The 27,820-nt window shown below is 43.1% G+C and overlaps 1 protein-coding gene across 1 annotated transcript in view; it reads left to right on the plus strand.

Annotated features, from left to right (window-relative positions):
• Window positions 1-27,820, plus strand: part of LOC124485822 (dynein axonemal heavy chain 6-like) — a 42,872-nt gene that overhangs the window by 394 nt on the left and 14,658 nt on the right. The window contains exons 2-60 of the mRNA XM_047047659.1: window positions 117-260; window positions 414-532; window positions 653-823; window positions 927-1,036; window positions 1,134-1,196; window positions 1,360-1,495; window positions 1,583-1,714; window positions 2,904-3,154; window positions 3,254-3,311; window positions 3,519-3,678; window positions 3,851-3,902; window positions 4,084-4,181; window positions 4,953-5,125; window positions 5,232-5,579; window positions 5,740-6,081; window positions 7,019-7,400; window positions 7,680-7,870; window positions 8,062-8,307; window positions 8,550-8,671; window positions 9,094-9,265; window positions 9,369-9,473; window positions 9,718-9,836; window positions 10,042-10,116; window positions 10,227-10,314; window positions 10,425-10,681; window positions 10,933-11,164; window positions 11,304-11,357; window positions 11,562-11,707; window positions 11,886-11,954; window positions 12,055-12,241; window positions 12,456-12,535; window positions 12,666-12,828; window positions 12,942-13,031; window positions 13,120-13,251; window positions 14,663-14,824; window positions 15,023-15,089; window positions 15,176-15,396; window positions 17,918-18,164; window positions 18,313-18,421; window positions 18,714-18,937; window positions 19,335-19,451; window positions 19,618-19,788; window positions 19,873-20,005; window positions 20,132-20,208; window positions 20,312-20,598; window positions 20,935-21,075; window positions 21,269-21,436; window positions 23,038-23,208; window positions 23,326-23,493; window positions 23,666-23,752; window positions 24,129-24,326; window positions 25,386-25,544; window positions 25,895-26,089; window positions 26,233-26,414; window positions 26,525-26,633; window positions 26,904-27,029; window positions 27,153-27,247; window positions 27,392-27,551; window positions 27,666-27,797. Of these exons, the coding sequence (XP_046903615.1) occupies window positions 117-260; window positions 414-532; window positions 653-823; window positions 927-1,036; window positions 1,134-1,196; window positions 1,360-1,495; window positions 1,583-1,714; window positions 2,904-3,154; window positions 3,254-3,311; window positions 3,519-3,678; window positions 3,851-3,902; window positions 4,084-4,181; window positions 4,953-5,125; window positions 5,232-5,579; window positions 5,740-6,081; window positions 7,019-7,400; window positions 7,680-7,870; window positions 8,062-8,307; window positions 8,550-8,671; window positions 9,094-9,265; window positions 9,369-9,473; window positions 9,718-9,836; window positions 10,042-10,116; window positions 10,227-10,314; window positions 10,425-10,681; window positions 10,933-11,164; window positions 11,304-11,357; window positions 11,562-11,707; window positions 11,886-11,954; window positions 12,055-12,241; window positions 12,456-12,535; window positions 12,666-12,828; window positions 12,942-13,031; window positions 13,120-13,251; window positions 14,663-14,824; window positions 15,023-15,089; window positions 15,176-15,396; window positions 17,918-18,164; window positions 18,313-18,421; window positions 18,714-18,937; window positions 19,335-19,451; window positions 19,618-19,788; window positions 19,873-20,005; window positions 20,132-20,208; window positions 20,312-20,598; window positions 20,935-21,075; window positions 21,269-21,436; window positions 23,038-23,208; window positions 23,326-23,493; window positions 23,666-23,752; window positions 24,129-24,326; window positions 25,386-25,544; window positions 25,895-26,089; window positions 26,233-26,414; window positions 26,525-26,633; window positions 26,904-27,029; window positions 27,153-27,247; window positions 27,392-27,551; window positions 27,666-27,797 (9,173 nt within the window). The remainder of the gene's footprint in view (window positions 1-116; window positions 261-413; window positions 533-652; window positions 824-926; window positions 1,037-1,133; window positions 1,197-1,359; window positions 1,496-1,582; window positions 1,715-2,903; window positions 3,155-3,253; window positions 3,312-3,518; window positions 3,679-3,850; window positions 3,903-4,083; window positions 4,182-4,952; window positions 5,126-5,231; window positions 5,580-5,739; window positions 6,082-7,018; window positions 7,401-7,679; window positions 7,871-8,061; window positions 8,308-8,549; window positions 8,672-9,093; window positions 9,266-9,368; window positions 9,474-9,717; window positions 9,837-10,041; window positions 10,117-10,226; window positions 10,315-10,424; window positions 10,682-10,932; window positions 11,165-11,303; window positions 11,358-11,561; window positions 11,708-11,885; window positions 11,955-12,054; window positions 12,242-12,455; window positions 12,536-12,665; window positions 12,829-12,941; window positions 13,032-13,119; window positions 13,252-14,662; window positions 14,825-15,022; window positions 15,090-15,175; window positions 15,397-17,917; window positions 18,165-18,312; window positions 18,422-18,713; window positions 18,938-19,334; window positions 19,452-19,617; window positions 19,789-19,872; window positions 20,006-20,131; window positions 20,209-20,311; window positions 20,599-20,934; window positions 21,076-21,268; window positions 21,437-23,037; window positions 23,209-23,325; window positions 23,494-23,665; window positions 23,753-24,128; window positions 24,327-25,385; window positions 25,545-25,894; window positions 26,090-26,232; window positions 26,415-26,524; window positions 26,634-26,903; window positions 27,030-27,152; window positions 27,248-27,391; window positions 27,552-27,665; window positions 27,798-27,820) is intronic.

A 27,820-nucleotide genomic window follows, 5' to 3' on the forward strand; every position in this document is an offset into this window, starting at 1 on the left:
TCCAAACCAAGCACTTATGACTGCACAATGAAATTTAAACCTCACCAGTTATTTACTGCCTGCCACACACATCTGTCGACGTGCCACAATTAACATAAACAATATTTTTTCTCTAGGCCATTCAAATCAAAGAAAGAAAGAGCCAGCCTGTGCAAACAAGTTTGCACCTAGGCCCATAAAAAAGGGTAATGACACATCTGTTCCCGCCACATGGAATTACAGAGGCAAGAGAGTGAACAATGTCCTTTATGATTCTAAAGGTAGGTCCAGACCAGGTTCAGGTGTCACTTCAACATTGGCGGGGACACTGTCACTGTATGATACCACAGTTAGCCAACTGATATCTGAATCTCTGACAGGACATAGTTTGGTTTTTCAAGGTAGTGTATGACAAAACATTTACGTTCTTTTAGAGCCTGAAAATGATTGTGTTATAAATCACATCATTCGACTGAGAAAAAAGCTGGGTTGGAGCACGGAGATACCTGACAGGAGAATCATGAGAGCAGTCAAACCAAATATGAATTCACAGGTCTGTTTTATGAATAGATGTACATTACACAAGACCACCGAGTGAGCCCAGATTAACACTGAATTCAAAATCCCTCATTGATGATACATTTTTGTCATTTGCTCATTGTAATTCCATTAGAGGGAAACAACAGAGCCAGCTGAGGATACAGGAGAATATATATACTGTCTAAAGAGATTCAGACATGACACCAGTATGCAGAGCAACCCATATGACCTTCAAGTCGTCTCCGTCCAAACAGCAAAACAGAATCTTCAGTACTGGACCGTCAGCGCCTCAAGCATTTTTAAGGTAATTAGAACTTTTGATGGGAGTAAGAAAATAAGATAAATATGTAAAATTATGTTACCTTATACACATTCTTATATTTTCTCTTATTGGCTTTACTTTTGAGGTCTCTGTCCTGGAGGATAGGCGTAGTGAAATCATACCAGTGATGGATTGGCTGTCTGAGAGGAAATTGTTCAATAAGATATTCAAGTTACCGTTCTTTAAAAAATTCAGGTTTGTGTGGTTGAGCATTTATTTCATTACAGTTAAACTTAAAGTCATAGTATACTGTTTAAATAATGCAATTAAGCTTATTGTCTTGTTTCTGCAGGATTTGGAAAGCTTTTACCATCTGGAAGGTCACTGTGTGCCATTCAAAGTTTACAAAATCAAAGTGAGTGTTTTATGTTTCCTCTACATTATATTTTATTTCTAGCTAGGTAAAGTTGATCTTGTTTAGGAATAGTGTTATCTGAGCTTCTTGTTTACAAACATTTTGTTGTACAGTTTAGGTGCATACAAATTATTCAAAGGTTTAAAATTGACCTTTGCCCTAGGGATGTGCTGTGTAAAGATCTGTTCATTGTTGATGAGGTCTTCTTGAGATGCCTAGTTGAAATCAAGGGTCTCTTTGAGATGGCAAAAAAAAACACAAGACACAAAGTTCCAGGAAGTCCCATTGTTCTAACCAAGGTAGATTACAGAAAAACAACTGCAATTTTAATATTGCCATCAATTGAAATCCACCTCTCAATACCTTTTTGTTGTTGTTCCTGATAGTTAGATAGGTCAGTCACATATTCCTTGCCGGATTTCTGTGAGGTGCAGACGCAGCAGTGTGCTGTCGCATTGAAACAGCTGCATTGTCTTCATGACCGAGTCGCCAGTTTGATTCTGTCAGCTTGCATGAAGGTAGGTGGTCCTACACTAAATTGTTATGACATGGTACTTTTGTGTCCTGTTTAAGTGTCCTGACATATCTAAGACTGTAACCAACGATTATTTTAATAATCGATTAATCTGTTGATTCTTTTTTTTGATTAATCGATTAATGTGATTAAAAAAACAAAAAAGCATACATTTCCAACTCTTTATTCAAAAACAGAACTGACAGTGCAAATTCACAGTGCAAAAAATCTTCAGAATGTGCCACACAGGCACACCATTTTGTAAAAGTTTAATTAATATTAGAGTGGATTTCATGCTATTTTCCAAGATGAGCAATTTATTTGAGTTTTGTTTAAACTTTATTGAAAATTGAAAGGTTGTGGAAGTAGGCCAGACTTTATTCTAATGATCTGGTGTATATTTAAGATTTGTTGACTCAATTTTGAAAAAAGTTAAGATTTGCAAGGATTAAGCTATTTTCAAAGATTAGTGATTTTCTATCATTTTATTTGAAACTTCATTGAATTAGTAAAGGCTGTGGACGTATACCAGACATTGTTAAGATACTGTGGTGTCTGTTTGAGGTTTTTTATTCCAAAAAATATTATAAAAGTCTACATTTTTCAAAATGTTATGGGTATTTTTTACCCGGTCCCTAACACGATGCTGCAAAGTAGCGTCTTCCGATTGTGAGACAAATGTCAAATATGAAACTAATTTCACCTCGGTCAATTAACACACTTTTTCAATGTATCTAGTGTGAAATGCTCCCACACCTTGGATGACTTGGGTTGTACTGATTTCTCTGAAAACGTTACTCAACAACGTCTCTCCGATGGCCTTTCTTCTACGTCCGCTCCGCTGCGCGCTCAACTAAACTTTATTTTAATATACTCAAACATCTCCGCGACTTATTGAGTGGCATAGGCTAATAATCGCGCGACACAACGAATCGGTAATGAAATTCGTTGCCAATGCTTTTAATAATCGATTTTAATCAATTTAATCGATTTGTTGTTCTCTCTCTCTCTCTCTCTCTCTCTCTCTCTCTCTCTCTCTCTCTCTCTCTCTCTCTCTCTCTCTCTCTCTCTCTCTCTCTATCCGTCTCTCTCTCTCTGTCTCTCTCTGTCTCTCACTCACTCCCGTCTCAAATGGTCCACTGGTAGGTTTGTAACAGGTTTTTGTTTTGATTCTTCCACCGTTCCTATCGTAGGCAGCAGAAAAGCAGGGTGCAGAGCGGCTGTTTCTCCCCTTGGCCTCGGCCTCAGCTAGAAGGCCGTTGTATTGCGAGGTGGGCGAGTGGAGAAGCCTCCTGAGGCGCTTCGGGCGTCTCCTAAACCTGGTGGACAGGATGTTCGAAGAGCTGCTTTGTCACTTAGTGAAAACGGCCGCTTGTCTCTTGCTGTCATTTCTGCAAGCGTCCTACAACGGCGGTGGGGAATGTCAGAAGGGACATGAGACAAAGTAAAATTGAATATTTTAAGGAAAAATTCGAATTAGTAAGTAAGCATTACATTTGAGGAAAGATGGTATCTAATGTGGAAATGTGTGTATTCAATGCAGAAACAAAGTCCTTAAACCAAGTTCAACTCTCAAAGATCAAACACTGTCAGTCAAGACGGTAAGTCTGCTTGCAATTATTCTGCTGTATTTTCAGCCCGCACACACACACACACACACACACACACACACACACACACACACACACACACACACACACACACACACACACACACACACACTAAAGCATTACTTTAATTAACCTATATAGTATTTCAGACATACTTGTCTTTGAATGCCTTGTATTACTTTTTAATTCCTACACTAGATAGAACCTGATATCAAGAAGAAGGACATGGCAAAGACAGAGATCAAGGCTGTGTTTATAGTGAACGTCCTGCTCTCAGTAATGGTACCTGAGAGTAAAGAACTCAGAGAGACTGTGTCATCCTCATCTACCACAAGGCAGAGTCCAGAAACCACTGAAGGTACAGTACATCACACTACCTGTGCCTTGTAAATCACAATTCTCAAATATTTAGTCAGTTTCACTGGCAAAAATGTTTGACAAGCTCAAATCCCACATTGCTTTTTGTACTTTAGGATGTTATGAGTAGAATGTTTACTAGTCTGGAATGGTCATCTTCTTTCTCTTTTCAGATACAGAGGACAGTAAACAGACTATACATGAGGAGAATATGGCTCCACATCGGTAGTTACAATTTCATACTGTGTCTTGTACAAGTTTTCTTCCTCAAAATAGATTAAAAAATAGTCCGTTTTTTGTTTTGTTTTGCATAATCTAGCCCTTTTAAAGAAGATTGGTTGCAAAAAAACTAAAAAATATTTTGTCAAGTTTTCTTCAAATGTGCATGCTGGTTTCTTTCCCCTAGGTCACCAAGCAAGAGTGCCAAATTGTGCATTCACCCCAGCCCTGATGACTTTGAACAGCAAATTCAAAATATGTTACAGACATTCGAGCAAGTAATTGGTAAGTGCTAGATGTTGTGCTGTAGTTGAAGATACAGTTCCCAGATATGAGATGACTCCTGCTTGGTCTACATCGGTGGTTCTCAGCCTGTTTCAGTCAGGCCCACCTTTGAAAACATAAAAACGTACTTCTACACTTGCATTCTCTTTCTAAAGCAATGTAGTTCTATTCTAAACTCCCTCAACCCTGTCATAAAATAGGATTCACGCTCCACAGTGTGAAAACCATGGGTCTAAAGGGACCGTAAGTGTTCAGGTTCCTGGATGCAGGGTTTACATTTATTCATTTAGCAGACACTTTTATTCAAAGCAACTTCCAAGAGAGAGCTTTAGAAAAGTGCATAGGTCAATGATCATAAACAACGAGATAGCCCCAAAAACATTGTGGGTAGCCAAAACATAAAACATACATTGTGAAAAGCAGATAAGTGCCAATGGGAAGAAACACAAGAGCATGTAGTTAAACAAGTTACAATTAAAAAACATGAACCTGAAAAGTGCAAGAGTATACCTGTAGGAAAGCAAGCAACAATAATATAATTCACAGCGAGTACAATGAGTTAAATCAGTTACAACTAACCAACAAGAGCAACAAGTCCCTCAACAAGAGTCATTGTTTTCCTGGAGGAAACTAACATCAGGTCTAGCAAATCATTCCTAAGTAGCCAATACCAAGTGCGTCTTTAGCCTTTTGGGTTGGTGATTTGATCCTCACTTACACCCACATGTAACATTCTATGATATTATCTTCTTCTCCATCACTGTCACTTAGCCGATCAAATGTCTTTCAACCAAGACCCGAGACTCCTCGCTTTGCGCTTGTGTCCTGTTTTTGATCGTAAACTGTCCGTGGATGACAACCTCGACAAGGAGAGTGCTCAGAATGTCAGACCATGGCCTGACCTGGAGCTACTGCTGGGAACCGATGGGACATACCAATCGGACGTAAGCGCTGACCTCATGACGGCACCATTTTCACATTATCTGAGAGAGATATTTTGCCTTCTTTTCATTGTGGTAATTCGTCTTCTGTGATCTTTACTGCTGACAGCTGTCCAGAATTCTCAGGATGGTCCAGAAAGGAGTGGATGGAGTGGAGAAGCACTGCCAGAAGACTGAGAAGTTCTGCGGGATGGTGGACGCAGCCATGTTGACGGACATTGACGCCTTCTTAGCTGGGGAGAAGTGGTCTAGCCAGGACATCAGAGCTCTTCTGGCCATGCACACAGAGAATGTCCGCCTCATGGAGAACATGGAGATGGAAGCGAGAGTCAACATGATGCTGGTCAGCTGCAAACAGTACCAGAGAAACTGTCTCCTCTATCCCGAGGCCCTCCTCACCTCCATACATCGCACCCTACCTGCTGTCGCCCAGAGGAAGAACCTGGAGCTGATGGAGGTGTGTTTCAATTCTATCTCTGTGGTTGTTCAGCAGCACTTGGCTTGGAGTGAACATTCCCGCATTCCCAGTAAATTTACGGGTGTTAACGTTGTGTTGTGGTTTTGACGATACCATTTCTCCCCCACCTATCTCTCTCCCACCGCCTCAACTGGGTCAGGTGATCAGAGGAGTAGTGAAGAAGCTGGACAAGGACCTTGTGACTGTGGAGGAGTTTGTTGAACATCTAACTATTCTCAGTCGGATATGTGTTCAAATGCCGTCCCTAGTGAGGCAATATCAGTTTCTGATTCAACTCTATTGCATCTTTAAAGAATATAACATTTCCATCTCCCCTGAGGAGCTTGCCTTGTACCAACACCTTGTCCCCAGCTTCCAGCATCTAAAATCTGCTGTCATGATATGTGAAACCAAGAAGGATGACAACGTTTTTAAATTCAGTGCTGATGTAAGCAAACAGCTGAATCAGCTTCGATATGATCTTGTTCTGGTAAAAAAGAAGGTGGGTTTTTGATGATCGTAATGGTTTTTGTCCGTTTTTTTTAACTGAGTGTCAGCTAGGGCGCCAACTACGATTATTTTAATAATCGATTAATCTGTGAATTTTGGGGGATTAATCGATTAATCGGATAAAAATTGGACTCAAGCCTTCGGCGAGAACAACCATTGTTCTCCCTCATATTTAAATGTTCGTCTTGGTCCAGATTGTGTTGATTGTATAGGGATTTACTTCCCGTTGCACGTTTTAGGCTGAAATTACGTTTTTGAAAGTTTGGCGTCATTGAGCCGACCAGCTAAATACTTATTTAGCACTAGCGTTAATTGCTACCTGCATATACCTACAGCTGGCAGCTGTGCCCCATTTTGCTCCTAGATTCAGACCTAGCCCCATGAAATTGTAGAGCTAGCTAACTACTACACTTCTGTTATGTGGAAATCACAGCAGCTAAATTGTACCCTCTAGTGTGAAATGCTCCCACACGTTGGATGACTTCGGTCGTACTGATTTCTCTGCCTCCGCCATGTGTTTTAGAACAACGTCACGGGTCTCTCCGATAGTCTTTTCTCTACCTCCGCTCCGCTCTTTTTTTTTTTTTGCTTTGCTCTTCTCCGCGCTCAACTCAAAAAAAGATTTTATACTCAAACATCTCCGCAACTTGTGTGGCGTAATAGGGTACACAACAAATCGATAATGAAATTTGTTGCCAACTCTTAATAATTTTATCAATTCGTTGTTGCAGCCCTAGTGTCAGTACATATAAATGTAATTTTGAAATTCCATATGGCAGATATCTCCCTCACAAATCAAGCTTTTATCTTTCTCTCTCACTTTGTTCAATCTCCCTCTCTCTCTCTCTCTCTCTCTCTCTCTCTCTCTCTCTCTCTCTCTCTCTCTCTCTCTCTCTCTCTCTCTCTCTCTCCCTCCCTCTATCTCTCAGGTTAACAATCCCATCCTCCTTTGCTCTAGCACACCTGCAAAAGTGGCAAAAAACGTCCTCCAAACCCTGTCGGGTGAGGCCACGTTCTTCTCCAGCAAAGCTCACAGCTACACCAGTTATGGGGAGCTCCTGAGCAACTCTTACTCGTCGAAGGCTGTGATGCGCATGAAGCAGCCAAGAGGCCACCACACCGCTGCGCTGGAGGCTGAGCTCTCGGAAGTGGACTGTGCCCTCAGCCTGCTCCAGCTGCTGTGGGACATGCAGGACGAATGGGACAGGCAGCACTTCCTGTGGAGGACCACCACCTTCGAGCTACTCAACGTGGACGACCTGCAAAGTGACGTCAGCCGGTTTGTGCAGAGCATTTACATGCTTGAGAAAGGTGTGTAGATCTGTCTGTAGTTTGGGTTTAGAGTTCCAATTTCTTATGTATGGTTATAGTTATTTTGTTAACCTAGGTTGGTTGGGGGGCAGTTCTATGGGCGGATGTGAAGCCCTCTGTGACATGCTTGCGTGTAAAAAGGGCTATACAAATACATTTTGATTTGATTAATCCATGCGTTAATTGTTTTTGTGTATCCATGAAACTAGAGGTTTGCCTGGATAATATCCTCAAAATGAATCAGAATCCATTCAACACACTACTTGTTCTCTTTCTCAGGTTTACCTGAAAATGATATAGTTCCCACCCTAAAACTGAAGGTTATGGACTTCAAGCTTTGCCTTCCCATCATTGTAGCACTGAGAAATCCTTACCTTTGTCCAAGACACTGGGCAGATATTCAGAGCAATATCGGGCGGTGTTTCATTAAAGAGGAAAACTTCACTCTTGGCAACCTGCTGGATTTAAAAGTAGAGTACATTTATTTGGAATAGTATTCACCTTCGTGTTCTTCATGTTAGTGTTATGGGCACAAATATTTGTTACTTGATAACCTGTTTTGTTACTGACAGTACTGTTTGACCTGAAAAACCATCTAGGTGGATGTTGGTATTGTGGGTGACTTTAACTGTTAGGACTATACTCCTCACTTGATACACAGATTCTTCAGTTCAGTGATTTCATCGGAGACATCTCCACCACCGCCACGAACGAGGCCACGCTGGAAGGGATTCTGCACCGAGTCGTTGAGTTGTGGAGGGGCACGGACTTCCGACTGGTCACCCACCAGCTAGACACGTCCACGGTCAAGATCATTGCCTCCGCTGATGAGGTGATGGCCCAGTTGGAAGAGAGTCAGACCACCATTATGAGCGTCAAGGCCTCCCCCTATGCAGGGCCCATCAAGGTACCTCAGGGGTTTAGGGATTAGACTTTACAGCTGCGTTGCGTTGTTTTTGGTGTGCTTGTGGTCTCACAACTATTCAAAATAAGGGCAGTTGTAAAAAGGGAAAATGGATGAAGAGTGTGCACATGTTGGTGTGTGTTTGTGTGTATCTGTGGGTGTCTGTGTGTTTGTGTCTGTCACAGTGTGTATTTGTGGGGGTCCGTGTGTTTGTGTGAGTGTAATGGTTTAGTTTTCTCCTGCAGCAACTGATTGAGGAGTGGGAGCGTAAACTGAACCAGTTCTCCCACACCCTGCAAGAGTGGGTCACCTGCCAGAAGAAATGGTTGTATCTGGAGCCCATCTTCTCAGCTGGGGGAATTCAGAAGTGAGTTGACTAGATTCTTACCACGGTTTGATTCACTGCTGTGGTTTATTTGTGTGGAACTGTGATTTGTACAGAACTGCTGTAACGCTGCAATTTCTTGGAGGGGACGAATTAAGTATCTTGTCTGTCTGTCCGTTCGTCTATCTCTATATGTATCTTTCTTTGTATCTCTCTATCTCTAGACATATCTCTAGAGTTTATGCCAGGGTTTATGAGCATATCAGATGGCTGAGCGGTGAGGGAGTCGGACTAGTAATCAGAAGGTTGCTGGATCGATTCCCTGCCAAGCCAAATGACGTTGTGTCCTTGGGCAAGGCACTTCACCCTACTTGCCTCGGGGGGAATGCCCCTGTACTTACTGTAAGCGGCTCTGAATAAGAGCGTCTTATTCTATTTACTAAATGTAAATATCTCCTCAACAGGCAGCTTCCGTCAGAGGCCAGGGTGTTCCTCCAGGTGGATAAGTCTTGGAGGGAGATGATGCAGAGGACCGAGGACAGGCCCAACGCTCTGCGTGCCGCCACTGCCCCCGGTGTGCTGGAAGTGCTGCAGACCAGCAACGTGCATCTGGAGAAGATACACAAGTGCCTGGAGGTGAACACATCCGTGCCGCGTCTTCATTGGTCATCCTCAGTTGTATACCTTCTTCCTGGAGATTTTGTTCGCCTCTTAAATTTCAATGTGGTTGTTTCCACAGGATTACCTTGAATCCAAAAGAATGGTTTTCCCCAGATTCTACTTTCTGAGCAACGAGGAGCTGCTTGATGTTCTCTCCCAGAGCAAAAACCCAGACGCCATCCAGGTTAACCTCTCAGTTTAACCCCCACTATCCAGGTTAACCCCGGTTAAACCCCCACTATCCAGGTTAACCTGAGTTAAACCCCCACTATCCAGGTTAACCTCAGTTAAACCCCCACTATCCAGGTTAACCTTAGTTAAACCCCCGCTATCCAGGTTAACATCAGTTAAACCCCCACTATCCAGGTTAACTTCTCAGTTAAAACCCCCACCGTTAATTGAATCCCTGTTCTTTCATTTTATTACAGCCTCACCTGGCAAAATGTTTCAGCAACATACACCATCTGGACATCCAAGAACAAGCTTCAGTTCACAGTGTAGTTGTATCAGTCCAGTCAGCAGAGGGTGAAATTGTGGCCATGCCAAAGTAAGTATTAAATAATCATAACAATATATCGTATTAATGTTACAGACGTTTATCCAAAGTGAGGTAGAGGGGGATAATTGAATCTGCAATCTTTTGATATGCAGTCAAATTCTACCACTAAACCATACCTATCCCCCTAAGTAATTATTTTTCATTTGTTCCCTGAAACCCAATGTAAAAATAATATTTGTATTAAACATATTAGAAATGTCCATATACGTGGGCCTGTGGAACAGTGGATGGGTTACGTGGAAACAGCGGTGTACAACACTGTGAAGAGGTCAGTGGCTTACCTGAGGATTTTCAAAGTGTTTGTGAACATTCACCAGGTTGATTTTTATATTGACGCCGTACCTGTTTGACTGTTCCTGTGCTTTGAAAACCTTTCAGGCACTTAAAGATGGGGGTTACTGACTGGAAGGCAAAGGACTTTAAGAAGTGGGTGCTCTCGCACCCTGGCCAGGTCATCCTCACAGTCGTAAGTAACTCAAAAGTGAATCTCGGAAAGTTTGGACTTTACAAAAAGTCTAAAAACCCAAAGTTGTCTCATACCGGGTCCTGACTGCCCCTCACCTGGCCCGTCCACAGACCCAGATCATGTTCACCAAGGACTGTGTGGCCTGCTTCGGCAGTGGGGACAACGTGCAGGAGAGGCTGGTGAAGGTGGTGAAGCAGCCTCTGGGCCAGAGTGTGGAGGAGCTGGCTGACCTGGTTTCCCAGCCCCTGCCCTTCCACCAGCAGGCCACGGTGGAGGCCCTGCTCACCACCCTGGTCCACTGCAGGGACATCCTCAGCCATCTCATCCAGCTCAGGATCAGCAGCTCCCAGGACTTTGAGTGGTCAAGGTCAATCCCTTCCTGGTCCAGAGTGTCATCTTCATGTTCATTTCCTGTCTTTTTGTGTCTTGTCCTGTCCCTTCCTCTCCATTCCTTTTTGATAACATGGTTGCTGTGTTAACGTGCTTGTATTTCTTTAAGTTTGTTTCCTGTGCGCTATTTTTATACAGAGTTGGTCATGTCTAGGGCTCAGCAAATCTTAATTGATTTTAATTGATGAGATTTTATGTGGTTTGCCTAATTTAGCTGTTCTGTTGCAGGCAATTACACTATGACTGGCATGACAGCACCTCTGTGTGTTACGTGATTCATGCCAAGGCCTCCTTCATCTATGGGTATGAGTACCTGGGCTGCTCTCCACGGCTGGTCATAACCCCGCTTACTGACCGCTGCTGGCTCACCCTGACTGGGGCCATCAGCCTGCATCTGGGGGGCGCTCCAGCCGGGCCCTCTGGGACCGGCAAAACAGAGACGGTAAAAGACCTGGCCAAGGTAGGACCTGGGAGCAGCATCAGTTAGGGTTAGGGTCAGGGTTAGACTCTGGTCACTGGGCTCACATTACGAGTAATCTCTCATTTCAACTCTCCAGTCAGGCTTTATATTGTTCTAAATAATTATTCTGTGCTTTCAGGCTCTGGGGAAGTTTTGTCTGGTGATGAACTGCTTCGATAGTCTGGATCATAAGGTAACTATGACTACCATTTAAGGTAACCACAACGCAACATTATGTTGCTATGCTTAAGTACGCCATCTCATCCTCCTCCCGAGATATGCTAGTCCATAAAGGGTTGACTTTTCTCACCATAAGTACTAAATAATTCACTGGTAAAAATTATAATTGCTTATAAGGGCACAACAGCATGATACCGGGTTGCGTCTTGACTTTCAGATGATGGGGAAGCTGTTGTCTGGCATGGTGCAATCAGGCTGCTGGTGTTGCTTTGACGAGTTCAACTTCATCAATGTGGAGGTGCTGTCGGTGATCGCTGCCCAGCTGCAGGCCATCCAGGCTGCCAAGCACAGTCACAGTTTGCGGTGTGTATGTTATTTGGTGTTGCAAGGAATTGTTTGTGAATGCGCCAATTTAATTCTGCATTAGTTGACCACCGAGTCATAACACATCAATATAACCACCACACATACACACTCAAAGGCACACACTCATGCCTTTTCATTTTGAACGAAGACTTTCACTCTTCCATGCCACCACCAGGTTTGTTTTTGAGGGAAGAGATATCCGTTTGAATGAGTCATGCGGATTCTTTATCACCATGAATCCGGGGTAAGGTTCTACACGTGTGTCCAATCTTTCTCCAATCTTTAAAACATAAAACCTCACAGCCACAGACCACAGTATTCATCCATCATATCTTCTCTTACAGCTGTGTGGGTCGTGTTGATCTACCAGACAATCTCAAATCCCTCTTTCGGCCCGTCGCGATGATGGTGCCAGACTTTGATCTCATCGCCGAAATCATTCTGTTTTCCGGAGGATTCCAGTCAGCCAAATCCCTTTCCAGGAAAATTGTGAATCTGTACAGGCTGGCCAGCAAGCAGCTGTCTCAGCAGGTACTCACCTGAACAGTTCTGTGTGTTGGAGTGGGAGAAAGTCTAGCTCAGTGGTTTAGAGGTTTAGAGGTTTAAGTTTAAAGCTTGCAGGTTCAAGTCCCTCTGTAGCTATGGATAAAATGGTGTGCTAAGTAAATACATTGTTACATAATAGAATTACTTGGTAGTGTTTTTGCAGAATGCCTTGATTGCATGTCATCTGTTTCTATACTAGGATCACTACGATTTTGGAATGAGAGCAATTAAGTCAGTTTTAGTTCTCGCTGTTCAGAGGAGGAGACAAGCAGCCATGTTGTAAGTAAATCAGTGCAATTTCACCTTGTTACCAGGTAAAATAATCTTAAATAATAAATAAATGAGTAATGTATTAACAAACATTTTGTTAAAAAAGTCTGTCTAACCCTGTGTCTGTGTCATTCCACAGGCAGGTTCTGCAGTCGGAAGAAGAAAGTCAAATCCTTATCCGGACATTACAAGATTCTAATTTACCCAGGCTCATATCGGAGGATGTTCCTCTGTTCCAAAGCATCATGGACGACCTCTTTCCTGGAATCTTTTATCCCAAAACGGTTTATCCTTGTCTAGAGGTACGTCAGATTCACATCAGATAATTGGTGTGATGATGATGTCCTTTTATGCTAATTTTATGCTATGATGATTTTATGCTAAGGTTGTTTTTCTGCTGATATCTCTTTCCCAGATGGCAATCGCTAGGGCGACAGAAATGCTGGGATTCATGGAGTGGCCAAACCAGGCAGAGAAAATCACACAGCTGTACAGTCAGATTTTGGTCAGAATTTGATCAAAAGTATTTATTTCCCCCTCCGTTGAATGACAGTCTGTTTGCAGCATGTAAACAGACTATGTTTGTGTGTCAGGCCAGAGGAGGGGTGATGTTGGTGGGCCCTACAGGAGGAGGGAAGACCACAGCTAGACTCATCCTGCAGCATGCTCTTCTCCTTCTGCCAGCTCCGTCTGAACCTCAGAGGAGGAACAACCTTTTCATGCAGGTGCACCACACTCCTACCTCTTTGAGATACACATGACTATTAATATACTGTGAGTATATTTGCATAAACTGAATCCCGGATTTTTCGGAAAACAGGCCGCATTTTCTATAAACCGCACCCCACCAGAATGGGAGCTTTGTGTTTGTAAATCGGATTATAACCCGCCCTGGAATATATGCCGCACTTGATACGGAACAATGATACCAACCCTTACAAAAAATACGTTTATTAGAGTATACTATAAGTATACTAAAATATGGATACTAGTACACTTTTAGTTCACTTGTGATATACTTTTAAGTATGCTTTGAAAATTGTTTTCTTTTGATATACTTTTAAGAAGTATGCTTAGAAACAGAAAATGGTATACATTTCTTCTGGAGTAGGATCTACGTTTTCTATTATTATACAGCAAAAACTGTCAAAATACTTTTAAAGTACGTTACATGTTAAAAATGTTTGATCCATTTTGTATATTGTAATTATTCATCTCCAAGAAAATCTATAATGCCTTTCACATTGAATCTTTTTTGGTACTGAAGCTGTAACCTTAATTACTGCCAAAACATTTTGAAGCCCTATACTCTTATACTAATAATTATAAATTGGAGTATTAATGGAAAAAACGAAAAAGCTACTTGAGAAAGAAGCCGACAGAAGGGTTGCATTATGCATTTAAAGGTTATACTGTCAAACTGACTGAAGAACGAAATATTGACGTGAAAAAATTAAGAGAGCGTGGCTCATTGGCCGGTTAATTCCCATGATGCAAGGTGATAAATAGTGTTAAAATTTGCTGATAACTTTGCCGTTTGTTCGAAATACAAATGTAACTTCATGAATTTTGTTTTTTAAATGTGTCTGCTTAGAATGTAGTGTTTTGTTGCGTGGTAATTGTCATTGTTGTGCTGGTTTACCATTGTAACCATGAATTAAATGACTGTTACATTTGATAAGAAGAACTGGATTCTTACAATGTTAATGCATGCGCAGTAAATAGCTTCTTTAAGTTAAGAATCTGTAGTGTCACTTGGCGAGGGGCCCCATTCTCGTCAAGTGACACAAGATCAGCGACGTTTGAGGGGCCCCTAAACATTTAAATATATATACATTAATTGAAAGTGCACTTGAACGTATTGCAAAGTATATAACACTGTTCCAGTGTTAAGCATTCAATTAGCTGCACGGTCTGTAGAGATCTTAGGACAAAGCCACTTTTTTGTTCTAAAACAGGGCTATACACCACTTCGAAATATAAAATGTACAACCACAAGAAAACTGTAAAATCAGGGTACAAGCCGCGGTTTTATTTCAGAAAAATATGGTACAATCAAATGTAATGGAAAGGCTAAGCAGACACATCCATACCTTAATTGATGTAAAAGTGATGAACTGTATTCGAATCACTTAGATGCCTCAAAACACCCGGGTTCACGTGGAGAGCTTCACCATTAACCCCAAATGTGTCAGCTTGGGAGAGTTATATGGCCAGGTGGACCCCAGCACCATGGAGTGGTCAGATGGCCTGGTGGCGTCTGCTGTGAGGGCCTACGCCAAGGAGCTGTTTAATAATGTATGAACGTGTGATGTATTCTTATAATCTACTCAATTTCAGATATTCATTACTGAAAGTAATAAATTAGTAATAAACTACAAAGATGATATATATGTTTATGTAGAGTGTTATTTCGAATTTGTTGTTTGTTAGGTTGTGTACGGTAATGTGTTCCAGAAAGATGCTTCTCATCCCATTTTAAATTGTCTGTTTCAGGATGTTGTGAATGGCTCCACTTATCCCCCCGCCACAAGCCATCCTGACAGCCAGCCACCCTGCCCAGGTACAGTGAGCTTCGAGGCAGGCCACCTCTCACACCCTTCCAGACACGTCACCACCCGAGTGACATCTTTCTCCTCTGCTCTTTAGACGATGCCGCGGTCAGCCACTGGCGTTGGGTAGTCATGGACGGGCCGGTGGACGTTCTGTGGGTGGAGAACTTGAACACGGTTTTGGATGACAACAGAACCTTGTGTCTGGTGAATGGGGAGAGAATATGTTTGCCCGCAGGAATCCGATTCCTCTTCGAAGTGGACACCCTCTGCCAAGCAAGCCCTGCCACGATCAGCCGCTGTGCCATGGTCTACATGGTAATGGGATACTGGAACACACACCAGAAATTATCCTCACTAGTGACTGTTATATATCTGGGCATTTTGATTGTGGGACAAGTAAACATATAATTGATATAACTAACTAAAACAAATTCTCAAAGTCTGGAACTAGGGGTGGGAATCTTTTGATACCTCGCAATTCAATTCAAATCGATGCTTGGGGCCCACACGATTTTTTATAAAAATAACTTGTTTTTATATATATATATATATATATAAAAAAAATCAAATACATCCTACCTGTCGGGAAGATCCTACCAGGTGTCCTGGGGAGGCAAAGTGTCAGCCCCCCTGCCAGCTCTCCACTGGTGTCCCACAGGGCTCTGTTCTTGGACCCCACCTCTTCTCCCTGTAAACCACCTCACTTGAACCAATATCCGCCTCAATGACCAAGCACCACCTCCGGCTGAACTTCGCCAAAACAGAACTTCTCATCATCCCGACCAAACCTTCCATCTCCCACAATCTTTCAATCACCCTGGGATCTGCGATGATGACCCCTTCATCCTATGCCAAGAACCTCGGGGTTACCATGGATGACGAGCTCTCCCTCACAGCTGCAGTCTCCTGGTCGTGTAGATTCACTCTCTACAACATCCAGAAGATCAGGAGATACCTGTCTGAGCATTCCACCCAGCTGCTAGTACATTTACCTTTACATTTAGGCATTTGGCAGACGCTCTTATCCAGAGCGACTTACAGTAAGTACAGGGACATTCCCCCCGAGGGTGAAGTGCCTTGCCCAAGGACACAACGTCATTTGACACAGCGGGGAATCGATCCGGTAACCTTCTGATTACTAGCCCGACTCCCTCACCGCTCAGCCATCTGACTCCCACCCACTAGTCCAAGCACTTGTCCTCTCCAAATTGGACTACTGCAACTCGCTGCTCGCCGGTCTCCCAGCATGCGCAACCCACCCTCTCCAGAGGATTCAGAACGCAGCAGCCCGCCTGGTCTTCAATCTACCCAGACGCTCCCATGTTACCCCGCTCCTCATCTCCCTCCACTGGCTTCCCATCACGGCCCATATCAGATTCAAGACCCTGGTACTGACCTTCCGAGCGGTGAACGGGACTGCACCCAACTACATCAGGTCTCTCCTCCAGCCTTACACCCCCATCCGCCACCTACGGTCTTCTTCTGACAACCGTCTGGTGGTCCCACCTCTCAAGAGTGCCCGCTCTCAACCCAAGCTTTTTTCCTGTCTGGCCCCCCAATGGTGGAATCACCTCCCCACCTCCATCAGAGACACTGACTGTCTCCCCACCTTCAAGAAAAGGCTAAAGACGCACTTGTTCCAGGAGTACAACGGTACTTAGGAATGACTTGCTAGACCTGATGTTAGTTTCCTCCAGGAACACAATGACTCTTATTGAGGGACTCAATAAGAATCAATAGCTATATTTAAATCTTAATTAGTTGACTTTAAAATTGTTTTATAAAAGCAATATAGTACGAGTGTGAGTGGGGTTGTTGAGGAATATACCACGGGTGGTGTTCGGCCGTAACCACGAGCAGTGTGATGTTTTTTCTACAACAATGTCATGTGACCTTTAAGGTTCATGTTGTTTAATTGTAACTTGTTTAACTACATGCTCTTGTGGTTCTTCCCTTTGGCACCTATTTGGTTTTTCACAATGTATGCTTCATGTTTTGGCTACCCGCAATGTTTGGGGTTATCTCGTTGTTATAATCAGTGACCTTAGCACTTTTGTAAAGCTCTCTCTTGGAAGTCGCTTTGGATAAAGGCGTCTGCTAAATGAATACATGTAAATGTGAAATGTTTCAGTCAACACATTAACTGGAACTGAAATTTACGTTCTAATACGGTCCGATTCCAACTGGTTGCATAGTGGAACCGGATTTCGGTACCCAACCCTAGTGGTAAGCGTTGTTAGATTCAGCCATTTTGTATTGCATTTCTTATTACATTTCACCCTATATAAAGACATGCATTCTACACATCTGTAACCAATTTCAAGTCGATTGGGTCTATGGTTCATGAGGAGAATGGTTTTGAAGGTTGTACCAAATTTGTACAGTACAGCAATATCTATCATGGCGGAACTTATGGGTCCTTGAGGCTTTCTTGTTCCCCATGAGAAATAAGAAATGTATACCAATTTTCTGGCATTTTGGAGAAATGCCGATGGGGAAATCACGTTAACTTTGGGTGTGGCTTAAAGCACCACCTATGGGCATATTTGGACCATTAGCGGTCAGTGTAGTGAGTGACCTGTTGTTATATTGGGCCAAATTTGAAAAAATCGGGTTGAGGACTTTTTGAGATATTGAGCCATTTCATGGAGAAGAGGGGAAAATAATAGTAATAATACTAACAAAAACAATTCCCTAGAGTTGGAACCCTAATAATGTACATGTAAGTGTATGTAGAATGGAACCCAAACCTTTGTGTGCACTCAGTGTGATGGAAACACCACTCGTTTCTGAGAGAGATTCTAAAGGCTCTATGAATGGCTTGTCTGTTATCAAGGACCCCGTGGATCTGGGTTGGAAGCCGTACGTCGATCGCTGGCTGTCCCAGCTGCCCAGGCAGGTCAGCAGGGAGGCAAGGGCCTACCTCCTGAGGTTCTTCAACCACAGCATGACGCAGGGCCTGCTCTTCATCAAGAAGCACCAGAAACAGCTCAGTCTCTCCCTCCCTGAGATCTCTATAGTTATGACCCTGTGTAGCATTCTGGGAGGTTTCATCAACTTTATGCAGACTAATGGAGGACTTGGTAGGAGAAAACTCCAAAAGCATTATATATACAAGGACTAGGCATGTGTGGTATGGTTACCTGGTGACCTCTATGAGTTTTGGGTTTTGTTTCCCTGTCCATATCCATGAACACAACTAAACAACTACAGTGTCTGTACATTTTGTAGGTTTTTCTGGGCAAACCCTTGATTCTGAGTCTGAAGAAGAAATTGGGAAGAGTTCAGAGAACCAAAATGACTTCTCTTCAGAAAGCGTAGATGATTTGAGAACATGGAGGTAAATTCTCTGTGTGAAATTCTCACCTCTCTAGTTCACATAACATTTCTACGTTCACATGTAATAATTTAGCACTGCTCACGACCCCATGCCCTGCATGCTTTAAATTCAAATGGGTTATTATCAGGCTTCTACTAAGCTTGATAACGAACCATTCATTCGAACCAAATGTGTTGGAAGAAGGTAGTGTAGATTGAGAAAGAAAGATTTAGCAGAAGCTTTCATCTTAAGCAATTAACAATAGTGCAGGGGTGTCATACGTGAACTTTGCTGTATCTCCTATGGTCCACAGGAAAGAGAAGTGGTTTCTAGAGAAATACCCTGAAAAGCTGACAGTGCTTCTTGGGAAGCTGTTTGTCTTTGCCTATGTCTGGGCAGTTGGAGGAGTTCTGAACCACATCGATGACTTAGATGATTCCTCAGTAACACTTAAAGACAAAAGCGATCCTATTTTAAAGGTTGGAAAGGCCTTTAAAACCCTGATCCAGCAGTTATTTGAGGGAGCAACACCTTGTAGTGAGTAGACCGTATAGGTATCAAATGCTGGAAAAGATTTTCTCTTTATAATAGCTTTTATTAACTCTTGTGTTTTTTTATATATTTTGTATTTTTTATGTTAATATCTCTCTGCGGTGTCCTTATATATTGACTTGTTATCTGTTATTTCCCTTGATTGTCTTTATTATTTATGGGTTAAGGATAATATCTCTACGTGTTATCTTTATTGTCTCCCTGATTATTTCTGGATTATATCCATCATATGTTTTGTATCTCTCTTTGGGTTACCTTTATTATTTCTAATCATTTTATTATCTCCAATTGTTATCTCTGTTATGTATTTTGGTTTATCTTTACTATCTCTCTGGGTTATCTATATTATCTCTGCTTCTTTACCCCCTCCATCTTCTCACAGGTGTGACTCTTCCGGCTGGGAATCGGGGAATCTTCAACTTCTTTGTGGATCTGCAGACGGGGGCCTTTGTCCCCTGGGATGACCTGGTTCCCTCCAATGAGAGTCTGATTCGCAAAGGTCTGTTGTCCCTAACCGTAACTCTTCTACCTGCAACCGGCTTTGCTGTTGTAAGGTTACAGGAACCAAGATCTATCTACCTGTTCTGACTGTCTGTTTCCTCCATCCATTCGTCTGTCCATCAATCAAATACTATCTTTATGAATGATGGTGCTTGCTTTCCCAGGACTAAAAATGTCTTCCGGTTCTGAAACAGCAATAAGCAGAGGGACTGGAAAGTCCAAAGTCACAGATGCCAACTGTCAACAATCTGAACTGATATGCAGTCTTGACACTGTACGCTACTCTTTTATAATGAGCTTACTTTTGCTCAACAAACAACCAGTTCTTCTTACAGGTAACTTTTTAATATGGAAAAATATATGTTGGGCGATTGTTCTGTGGGTTTTGAATTGATTGAAAACACATCATTTACTCTCAGGGGATTCTGGTGTTGGAAAAACAATGATTATCCAAAGTGTTCTCAAACAATTACAAAAGGATGGCAGAGACATGTCCAAGCTTGGGACCATTCTTGGAAAAGTATTTCTACACAACCAAGCCAAGTCAGCTAGGTACACTGTTAGAGGATTATCATCTTATATGAGAATATGTAAATGGTATATATTAATATTACTGTGTAACATGCCCTGACATGTGTCATGAAGAGAGATTAGTATGTCAATGTTTTTGTCCCACAGCCTTTTGGAAGATGTAACCTTGCTGACAGCTGGTTATGGTGGAGATGTTGAGAAGTCCGTCACTGGCGACTCACAAAGTAAGATTCAGAAGAAGATGAGCATCTGTCACCCTCCTAACGAGGAAAAAAGGTCAGTCACATTGTATTTTATTTCATATTTTCTTTATTTGTATTTTTTTAGACTTCTTGTTGGGAGTTTTGGGTAAAATAAAAAATCCAAGGCAGCACCCAGAATCCTCCAGGATCTTGACAAGAAGTGTTCAATGTACTGCTCAGACCAGCACCACTGGTTTACAAGCTAACCTGCTACAGAACCTTGTCAGGAAAGGGAAGAATAAAGTTTTACTCTTTGTTGATGACCTGAACATGCCAATGCTAGACAGCTACGGTGCCCAACCTTCTATGGAATTAATTCGACAATTCATTGAGCTCCAAGGACTGTATGATACAAAGACATTAACCTGGAAGGTATTTTACTTATCACTTTGAAGATACAGTTTCCTAAGCCGACTTCAATGTTGACATGTCTCTCTCCCTCCTCACTCTTTCCCTCGCCCCCTCCTTCTCTTTTCCTGCTCTCTCTTTCTCTTCCCCCTCTCCACCTCTTCTCTCTTTTCCCCTCCCACCCCATCCCGCCCCACCCTACCCTCTCCCATTTCCTCCTCTCTCTCCCACTCTCCTCCCCTTCCTCCCTACTCCCTCTTTCTCCCCCTTTTTCCCTGCCCCCCTCTTGCTTCTCTCTCCCCCCAACCCCTCACCCTTTCACTCACCCCCCTCTCTCCTTTTCCCTCTCTCTCCGCGTAGGGCATCCAAAACGTGACTCTGTGCGCCGCGTGTGGCCCTCCAGGATGTGGGCGCCAGGAACTCAGCCCTCGTCTCCTCAGGCACTTCTCCGTGCTGGCACTGCCCCAGCCATCCACCAGCAGCATGCAGCACATCTTCCAGGTGAGGCTGTTTGCATTGACCTCGTCAGCACTGTCTCATGGCCAGGAATCAAACCACTTGTCCACCATCAGGGCATTGGCTAGATTTGGATTGTTTGTGTCTGTCTGGCGGTCTGGGAGTGCCCTAGAATTTAGGGCAGGGAGGGGTGTAGGTCCGGGGTTTGAGACAGATTTCATATGCTGTTTCCCTCCAGGTTCAGTTGGGCCAATACTTTGAGCTGAGGGACTTTTCCAAAGAGGTGCGTAAATGCAGAGGGTCTTTGGTGTCGGCCTCCATTGCTGTGTACAGCGAGATGTGCCAGCACATGTTGCCCACCCCAGCCAAGTATCACTACATCTTCAACCTCAGAGACGTTGCCAAGGTGGGACTGGGCTTTGTAGAGTTATACCTCATCCCTGTCAGTTTGACTGGTGTTTGATGTCAGTAGGTTGGCATGTGATTGCATAGCACGCACTGTTTATTGTTTATTGTATGTATTTTTCGGAAAAGCTGCATTTTTTATGAGAAAATGGAATGGGAGATTTGTGTTTGTAAATCTGAGTATAAACCGCACTGGAATAAATGCCGCACTTGATACGGGAACAATGACACCAAGCAATGCACGAGTATAGGCAGTACAGCATTCCGTTGTGTAACACACTTCGAAAACGAAAGTGAGTGCGTAGTGTACCGTATTTGTTCGATTAAACGCCATCCTCGAATAATTGCCGCCCTCGAATAAACGCCTCACCAAAAATGAACATTGTGTAATAAACGCCCCCCTCGATTAAAGGCTGCACCAAAAAAATCAGAAAACGGTTATTTAATTGGTTAAATTAAAACAGTATTTATTACTCCATTAAATCACAAGTGTATTATAATTCCCTCGAAGCACTGGCAGACACAAGTCAGTCCCCCCAGGATTTCGCAGGCCTTTTTTGTGATAGTTGCAGGCTAAAATTCCTGATTTTGCGGGAGCTTTTCCAAAAAGTTGCTGTGTTTTTTAGATGTTTGTTGCAACGAAATTGCAGGAGCAAGTGAAAGTTGCAATAAAAAGTTGCGAATTTACCTCTTTGTAATTTTCATTGAGTTATTGGTTGAAAAATAAGTAATTAATAAACAAACATTCATTAAAGAATAAAACCATTTAGAAATGGTCCCCAACATGCCAAACAAAAGATAACGAGGACTACAAAAATTTAGCAAAATAGGCTTTACTTATCCACAACATGAAACAGATACCTATGGTATCAACAAAATTCAAATATTCAAAAAAGTAAGTTCAACTCAAACTCAATACGGAAGTAAGGTTTAAGGGAAAGCGTGACAGGACACTTCTCGCTCAGTATTCGTTCGTGCAATTGGCTGTCAACAGTCGATGCTGCTGATTGGCGGCTCAACATTTTTAATCCTTATCCAACCAAGATTTACATTCGCATTGAAGGGAGGAATCTCCCTTTTTTTACAAAAAAGATTGAAATCTCTATCTGTCTGCAATACCGCTCTCGACCTCTAGGCAACTTCGGCGCTCTCATGCTTGCCAGGTATAGACAGTATAAGAAAGCACACGCAGCAATTGACTGGTTGGGCAACCCTGGATAAAGGACTGTTAACTGTGTGTTTTTTGCCTGGAAGTCTCTAGAAATCTGGCACCTTATTGAAGGAAATTAAAAAGAGTGAAAGAGTTCACAGACACCAGAATGAATGCGTTTACAGTATCGCAGTACGAGTTTTTAAACTTTCGTTCAATGAATGCGTTCAGGCGCAACACTGGATTTAACTCCTACTGGAGAGAGTTGTGGGAGACGACGATGATTGGTTAAAGTTGCGTGAATATTGCGGTGATTGGTTAAAATTGCAATGTCGCGCTGAATTCGCGGGGAATTGTTGAATTTGCTGTTGAATTAACGCTGCACCAAAAATGATCATTTCTTCTTTTTCTATTTCTTCTTCATCTTGTTCTTCTGCTCCTGTTCTCTGTAGGTGATTCAGGGCCTAATGCAAGCCGATGACTCTGAGCTGATCTCTGAGGAGGCCATGGCCTACCTGTTTGCCCACGAGGCCTCCAGGGTGTTCCAGGACCGGCTGGTGTGCGACCAGGACAGAGAGCTCTTTCACCAGATCCTGTCCAACGAGCTTCAGTTTCATTTCAAGGTACACCACGTGTTTCCTTCGCCTCAACCATCTGTTCTTCTCTGGGGTTGCCATGGTGTTTATAGCCCTCCCACCATCTCTGAAGTCAATCACATCTGGCGTGTTCTCACTGCCAAGGTCTCCTGCTCGCCTGAGGATCTTTTGAGGGAGCCTATCAGGTTTGGAGACTTCCTGGACCCCAATATCCCAGCATGCTCTCGGGTATACAAGCAAATGGCCGACCTTAAGAAAATCCAGGTGCTTCTAGAAGAGTGCCATCTAAGAAATGGAAGAAAAAGCTCCCAGGTACATATGTAAATCTACTGATTCTAAAACAGAGCATTGAGTAGCGAAGCCGAGAAATAGATTTGCATTGTAAATGATAGCCGCCTGATCGTTGGTCATGACTGCTGGGAAGCTCATACTGCATGCATGACCATACACCCTGCTGTCCTCACTTCCTGGTTGTGTGGTTTAGTTCCCCATGGTGTTCTTTCCGGAGGCGGTGGAGCACATTATGAGAGCAGCCAGGGTGTTCAGGATACCAGGAGCGCACGTGATGCTGGTAACTATCTCCAGTCACCACTCAGTCCTGGTTCAGAAAGTAGAAGTAGGATACTGTGCTCCAGCATGCCCTGAACCCACAGAACACTCTGCTCTGAGTACTGTGTTAAATAGCAGGCCTGAATTGTGGTCATCATCTGGCTCAGTGCATGTCCGGAACAAACACACTCCTACTCCCTGAAGCTAGGACGGGTATCAGTGGTAGAGCAGTAATAGGGCCCAGGTTTTTATCCCCCTTTGTGTGTCTCATTGGATGAAAGTGTCGGCTAAATGAAACAACTACACGACTGAGCTTGATTGAGCTTAGCTTCGGTGTCACCAGTTCCTTGTCCTTTACCTTAACCATAATCAGTTATTTGAACCTATTCTCCCTTCAGATTGGCCTGGACGGCACAGGGAAGGAGGAGTGTGTGACACTGGCGTGCCGAGTGTCAGACTGCCACCTCTACAAGATGTCGGTGCCATGGAACTGCTGCCAATTTGACTTCAGAGACAACCTGAGGAGGGTTTTTAGGCAGGCCGGGGTTCACCGCAGAAACACAGTGCTTTACATCACCGATGCAGACCTGGTCCAGGTGTGTCTGAGGGGTTTCTCCAGGGTTGAAACTGTAAAAGCGAAAAGGCCTTATGCTTTAAGAATCTTAGTTATAAGCCTACTCTCTCTCTTACATTTATGCATTAAGCAGACGCTTTTATCCAAAGCGACTTCCAAGAGAGAGCTTTACAAAAGTTTAAGGTCACTGAAGCATACATTGTGAAAAACCAAATAAGTGCCAAAGGGAAGAACCATCAGAGCATGTAGTTAAACAAGTTACAATTTAACAACATGAACCTCAAAAGTGCAAGAGTGTACCTGTGGAAAAGCAAGCAACAATAATATAATTCACAGCGAGTACAGGAATTTTAAATCAGTGACAATTAACCAACAAGAGCAACAAGTCTCTCAGTAAGAGTCATTGTGATCAGTGCCAGCAAATCATTCGTAAGTATCGTTGTACTCCCGGAACAAGTGCGTCTTGAGGCCCTCCTTCCTTGAGCCTCTCTCCTTCCCTCTCTATCTCTACCTTCCCTCTCTATCTCTCTCTGTATTTTTTTATATATTTATTTCAAGACAGGGACAGCGCACAATAAAACATGAATGTTGTACAACAAGAGAATGTGCATTGTGCCAGGTTCTAGCAGATTGCTATTTTCCACCTGTAGTCCGTGGGCAGGTTGATGGAATGGTACATAGAAAAATAAGTTTAGGAAAAAAAAAATATATTAAGTTAAATAACAGAACAAGGCCAATAATGATAAAGAGACAATGTATAAAATAGATAAATAAAAACATGGAAGCAGATTCAACAAGACAGGTCAAGCTGCCCCCCAACACACACACACACACACACACAAACACTGTCACAAATTCAACAAGTCATAAATGTGTACACTCTTCTCTTGACCGTAGCCAATACTTTGCAAGATGTGAGAAGGCATGGGGAGTTCTACATGAAATAATGTCTGTTGGCAGAGTATCCATTGAGTCATGGCAGTGCAAGAAAATGATGACTTCTTAAATGCAGTTTTGCGTCGGGGTATACTACATTCACCCCTTGTAACAGATCTTGTTGCTGTCTCTGTTTCACTCCAAGGATTCGGTCCTGGAAGATCTGAACTGCATTTTAAAGTGTGGGGACGTACCTGGCCTCTTTGACAATGACGAGATTGATTCGTTCTCCCAGGACCTCAAGACCTCAGCAGACGGCTGTGTCCGTGGAAACAGAGACGATGTGTACTCTTATTTCATCCAGGTGTGTATTCCAAGTAGAACGTCTAGGTCCTGGGTCATCATAACCTTGAAGTGATTGCTTAATCTCAGGAGTGACAAAACCAGACATTAACTGGTGCTGGACTTTTTAAAGGGGTCATTGACTGTAAAAAAGAGTTTACCATGTCATAGTTGAATAACGACAGTTCGGTGGGTAAAATGGACATACAGTGAATCCCAACCAACCAAAAATAATACAAATATGCAGTTAACAACTTTTTCATTCAAAGCAACACACAAGTAGATTGAACCTACAACCTCTTGACCAGTAGTCTACCACTGAGCCATAGGGCTACCTCTTACCTCAGAGATGTGTATTTGGGCATATTTCAGCAAGTGCGCCAGAGGCTGCACATAGTTGTGGCTGTGAGTCCAGCAGGCCAGCATCTGAGACAGTATTGCAGGACTCATCCCTCCCTGCTCACCTGCTGCTACATGGACTGGTACAGCGACTGGTCCTCAGAGGCCCTGCTGCAGGTGGCCAGCAGCTCCTGCATCGACTCCAGCGACTTTGACAGCCTTGGCAAGGTGGAGAACAGTGTGTGTGTGTGTGTGTGTATTCAACATGCTGATATTTAATTTACATTTCACACAGATATTTTTTTATTAGATTCCACAGTGACTATGATTAATCTCCACTTTTGAACAGCTTTACTATGATCTGATTTCAGGTTCTCCAGGAGAAGATTGCGAGAGGCTGCGTTGATATTCACAACACTTCCACCAAAACGGCAGTGGCCTTCCTGCAGGAGACGAGAAGGCCATACTACATTGTTCCTAGCACGTTTATCACATACATAGTCACCTTCACAAACATGTACCAGTCTGAGAGATCAAAGCTCCACAATATCAGGTAGGATATGTTTTTCACATTTTGTTATATTTTTACGATGGGTAGAATTTGACAAGGATGGGTGTTTTTGCATGGAATTTAGAAATGTACATTTGATTTAATCTGTTAAGAGCTCGCTTCTCTAATGGACTGGACATACTGTTGGAGATGACATCCCTGGTCACGCTCATGCAAGAAGAGCTGGTGGAGCTGGGCCCACAGATAGAGGAGAAGTCCAAGGTACAGGAATTCTGTCACCCATCCAGCAGGCTCTGATGGCACATGGCGCTCCAGTATATCAATGAGAAATAACATGGGGATTAAGGTTATTAATAACATGGACATGTTTTTTTACTATGGACATCAGAGATATCCATGACCAAGGTTAAACTGTATGACGGGGGGATCAAGGTCATAAATCAAATGAAGCTTAAATGTTGTTGCTTGATAGTGCCAAGGCAGAGACGGAGATACTGTAGCAACTGACAACTGGGCCTGTGTTTCCTGCAGGAAGTAGAAACGTTGATGGAGAAGCTGAAAGAAGATTCCAGGGCCGTGAGTCAGGTCAGAGCCATCGTGAAGAGGGAGGAGGAGATAATGACTCAGGAAACCCAGGTTGTGCATGAATATGCAGAGGTAAACCAACAGTTCAGGCTGCCCCATTTAGCTGCTGGTGGCATGACCATCAGGTGATGTGTCAAGTTACACTGTATGGAAATGTATTTGGTTGTAATGTAAAACTTGTTTGCTCAACTGTAGGCGGCCAGGGCTGATTTGAATAAAGGATTGCCACTGCTAGAGAGAGCAGTTTCGGCTTTAGATGCTTTGGAAAAAAGTGACATTTCAGAAATAAGGCAAGTGGCCCTATGCCTGTTAAATATCACTCACAGTTCAAATATCTTTTTAGTAGACGTGGGCAAACCATGTGCCAGTAAGACTAACTCTGACAGACAGACTTTCTGTGTACTGTATGTGATGTATTCATTATTTTCAAACAGAGTCTACACAAATCCACCAGACTTGGTGCTGACAGTCATGCACGCTGTGTGCATCCTCCTGCAGGAGACGCCAAGCTGGCCCACTGCTAAACAGTTGCTAGGAGACCCCGGCTTCCTCAAGAAGCTAGTCAGCCTCGATAAAGACAGCATACCTGACAGGGTGCGTAGTCAAGCAGCTACATGCTGTAGTTGGAGAATTTTTTAAGGTGTTTTTTGACAACATGTCAGTTGTCAAACAACACTGGCTTGTTTTCTAAAAACTATTTTTCTGTAGGTGTTTGTGCTCTTGAGGAGGTACTCCAAAACCCCCGGCTTTACTCCCCAGAAGGTGGGGAAGGTGTCTGTGGCGTGCCGCTCCATGTGCCTCTGGGTCCTGGCTCTAGAACGCTACCATGACGTGTCGCAGGTAGACCCTACCCCTCCCGTCTG

Source organism: Hypomesus transpacificus, chromosome 3 (assembly GCF_021917145.1).
Source record: "Hypomesus transpacificus isolate Combined female chromosome 3, fHypTra1, whole genome shotgun sequence".
NCBI classification, from domain to species: domain Eukaryota; kingdom Metazoa; phylum Chordata; class Actinopteri; order Osmeriformes; family Osmeridae; genus Hypomesus; species Hypomesus transpacificus.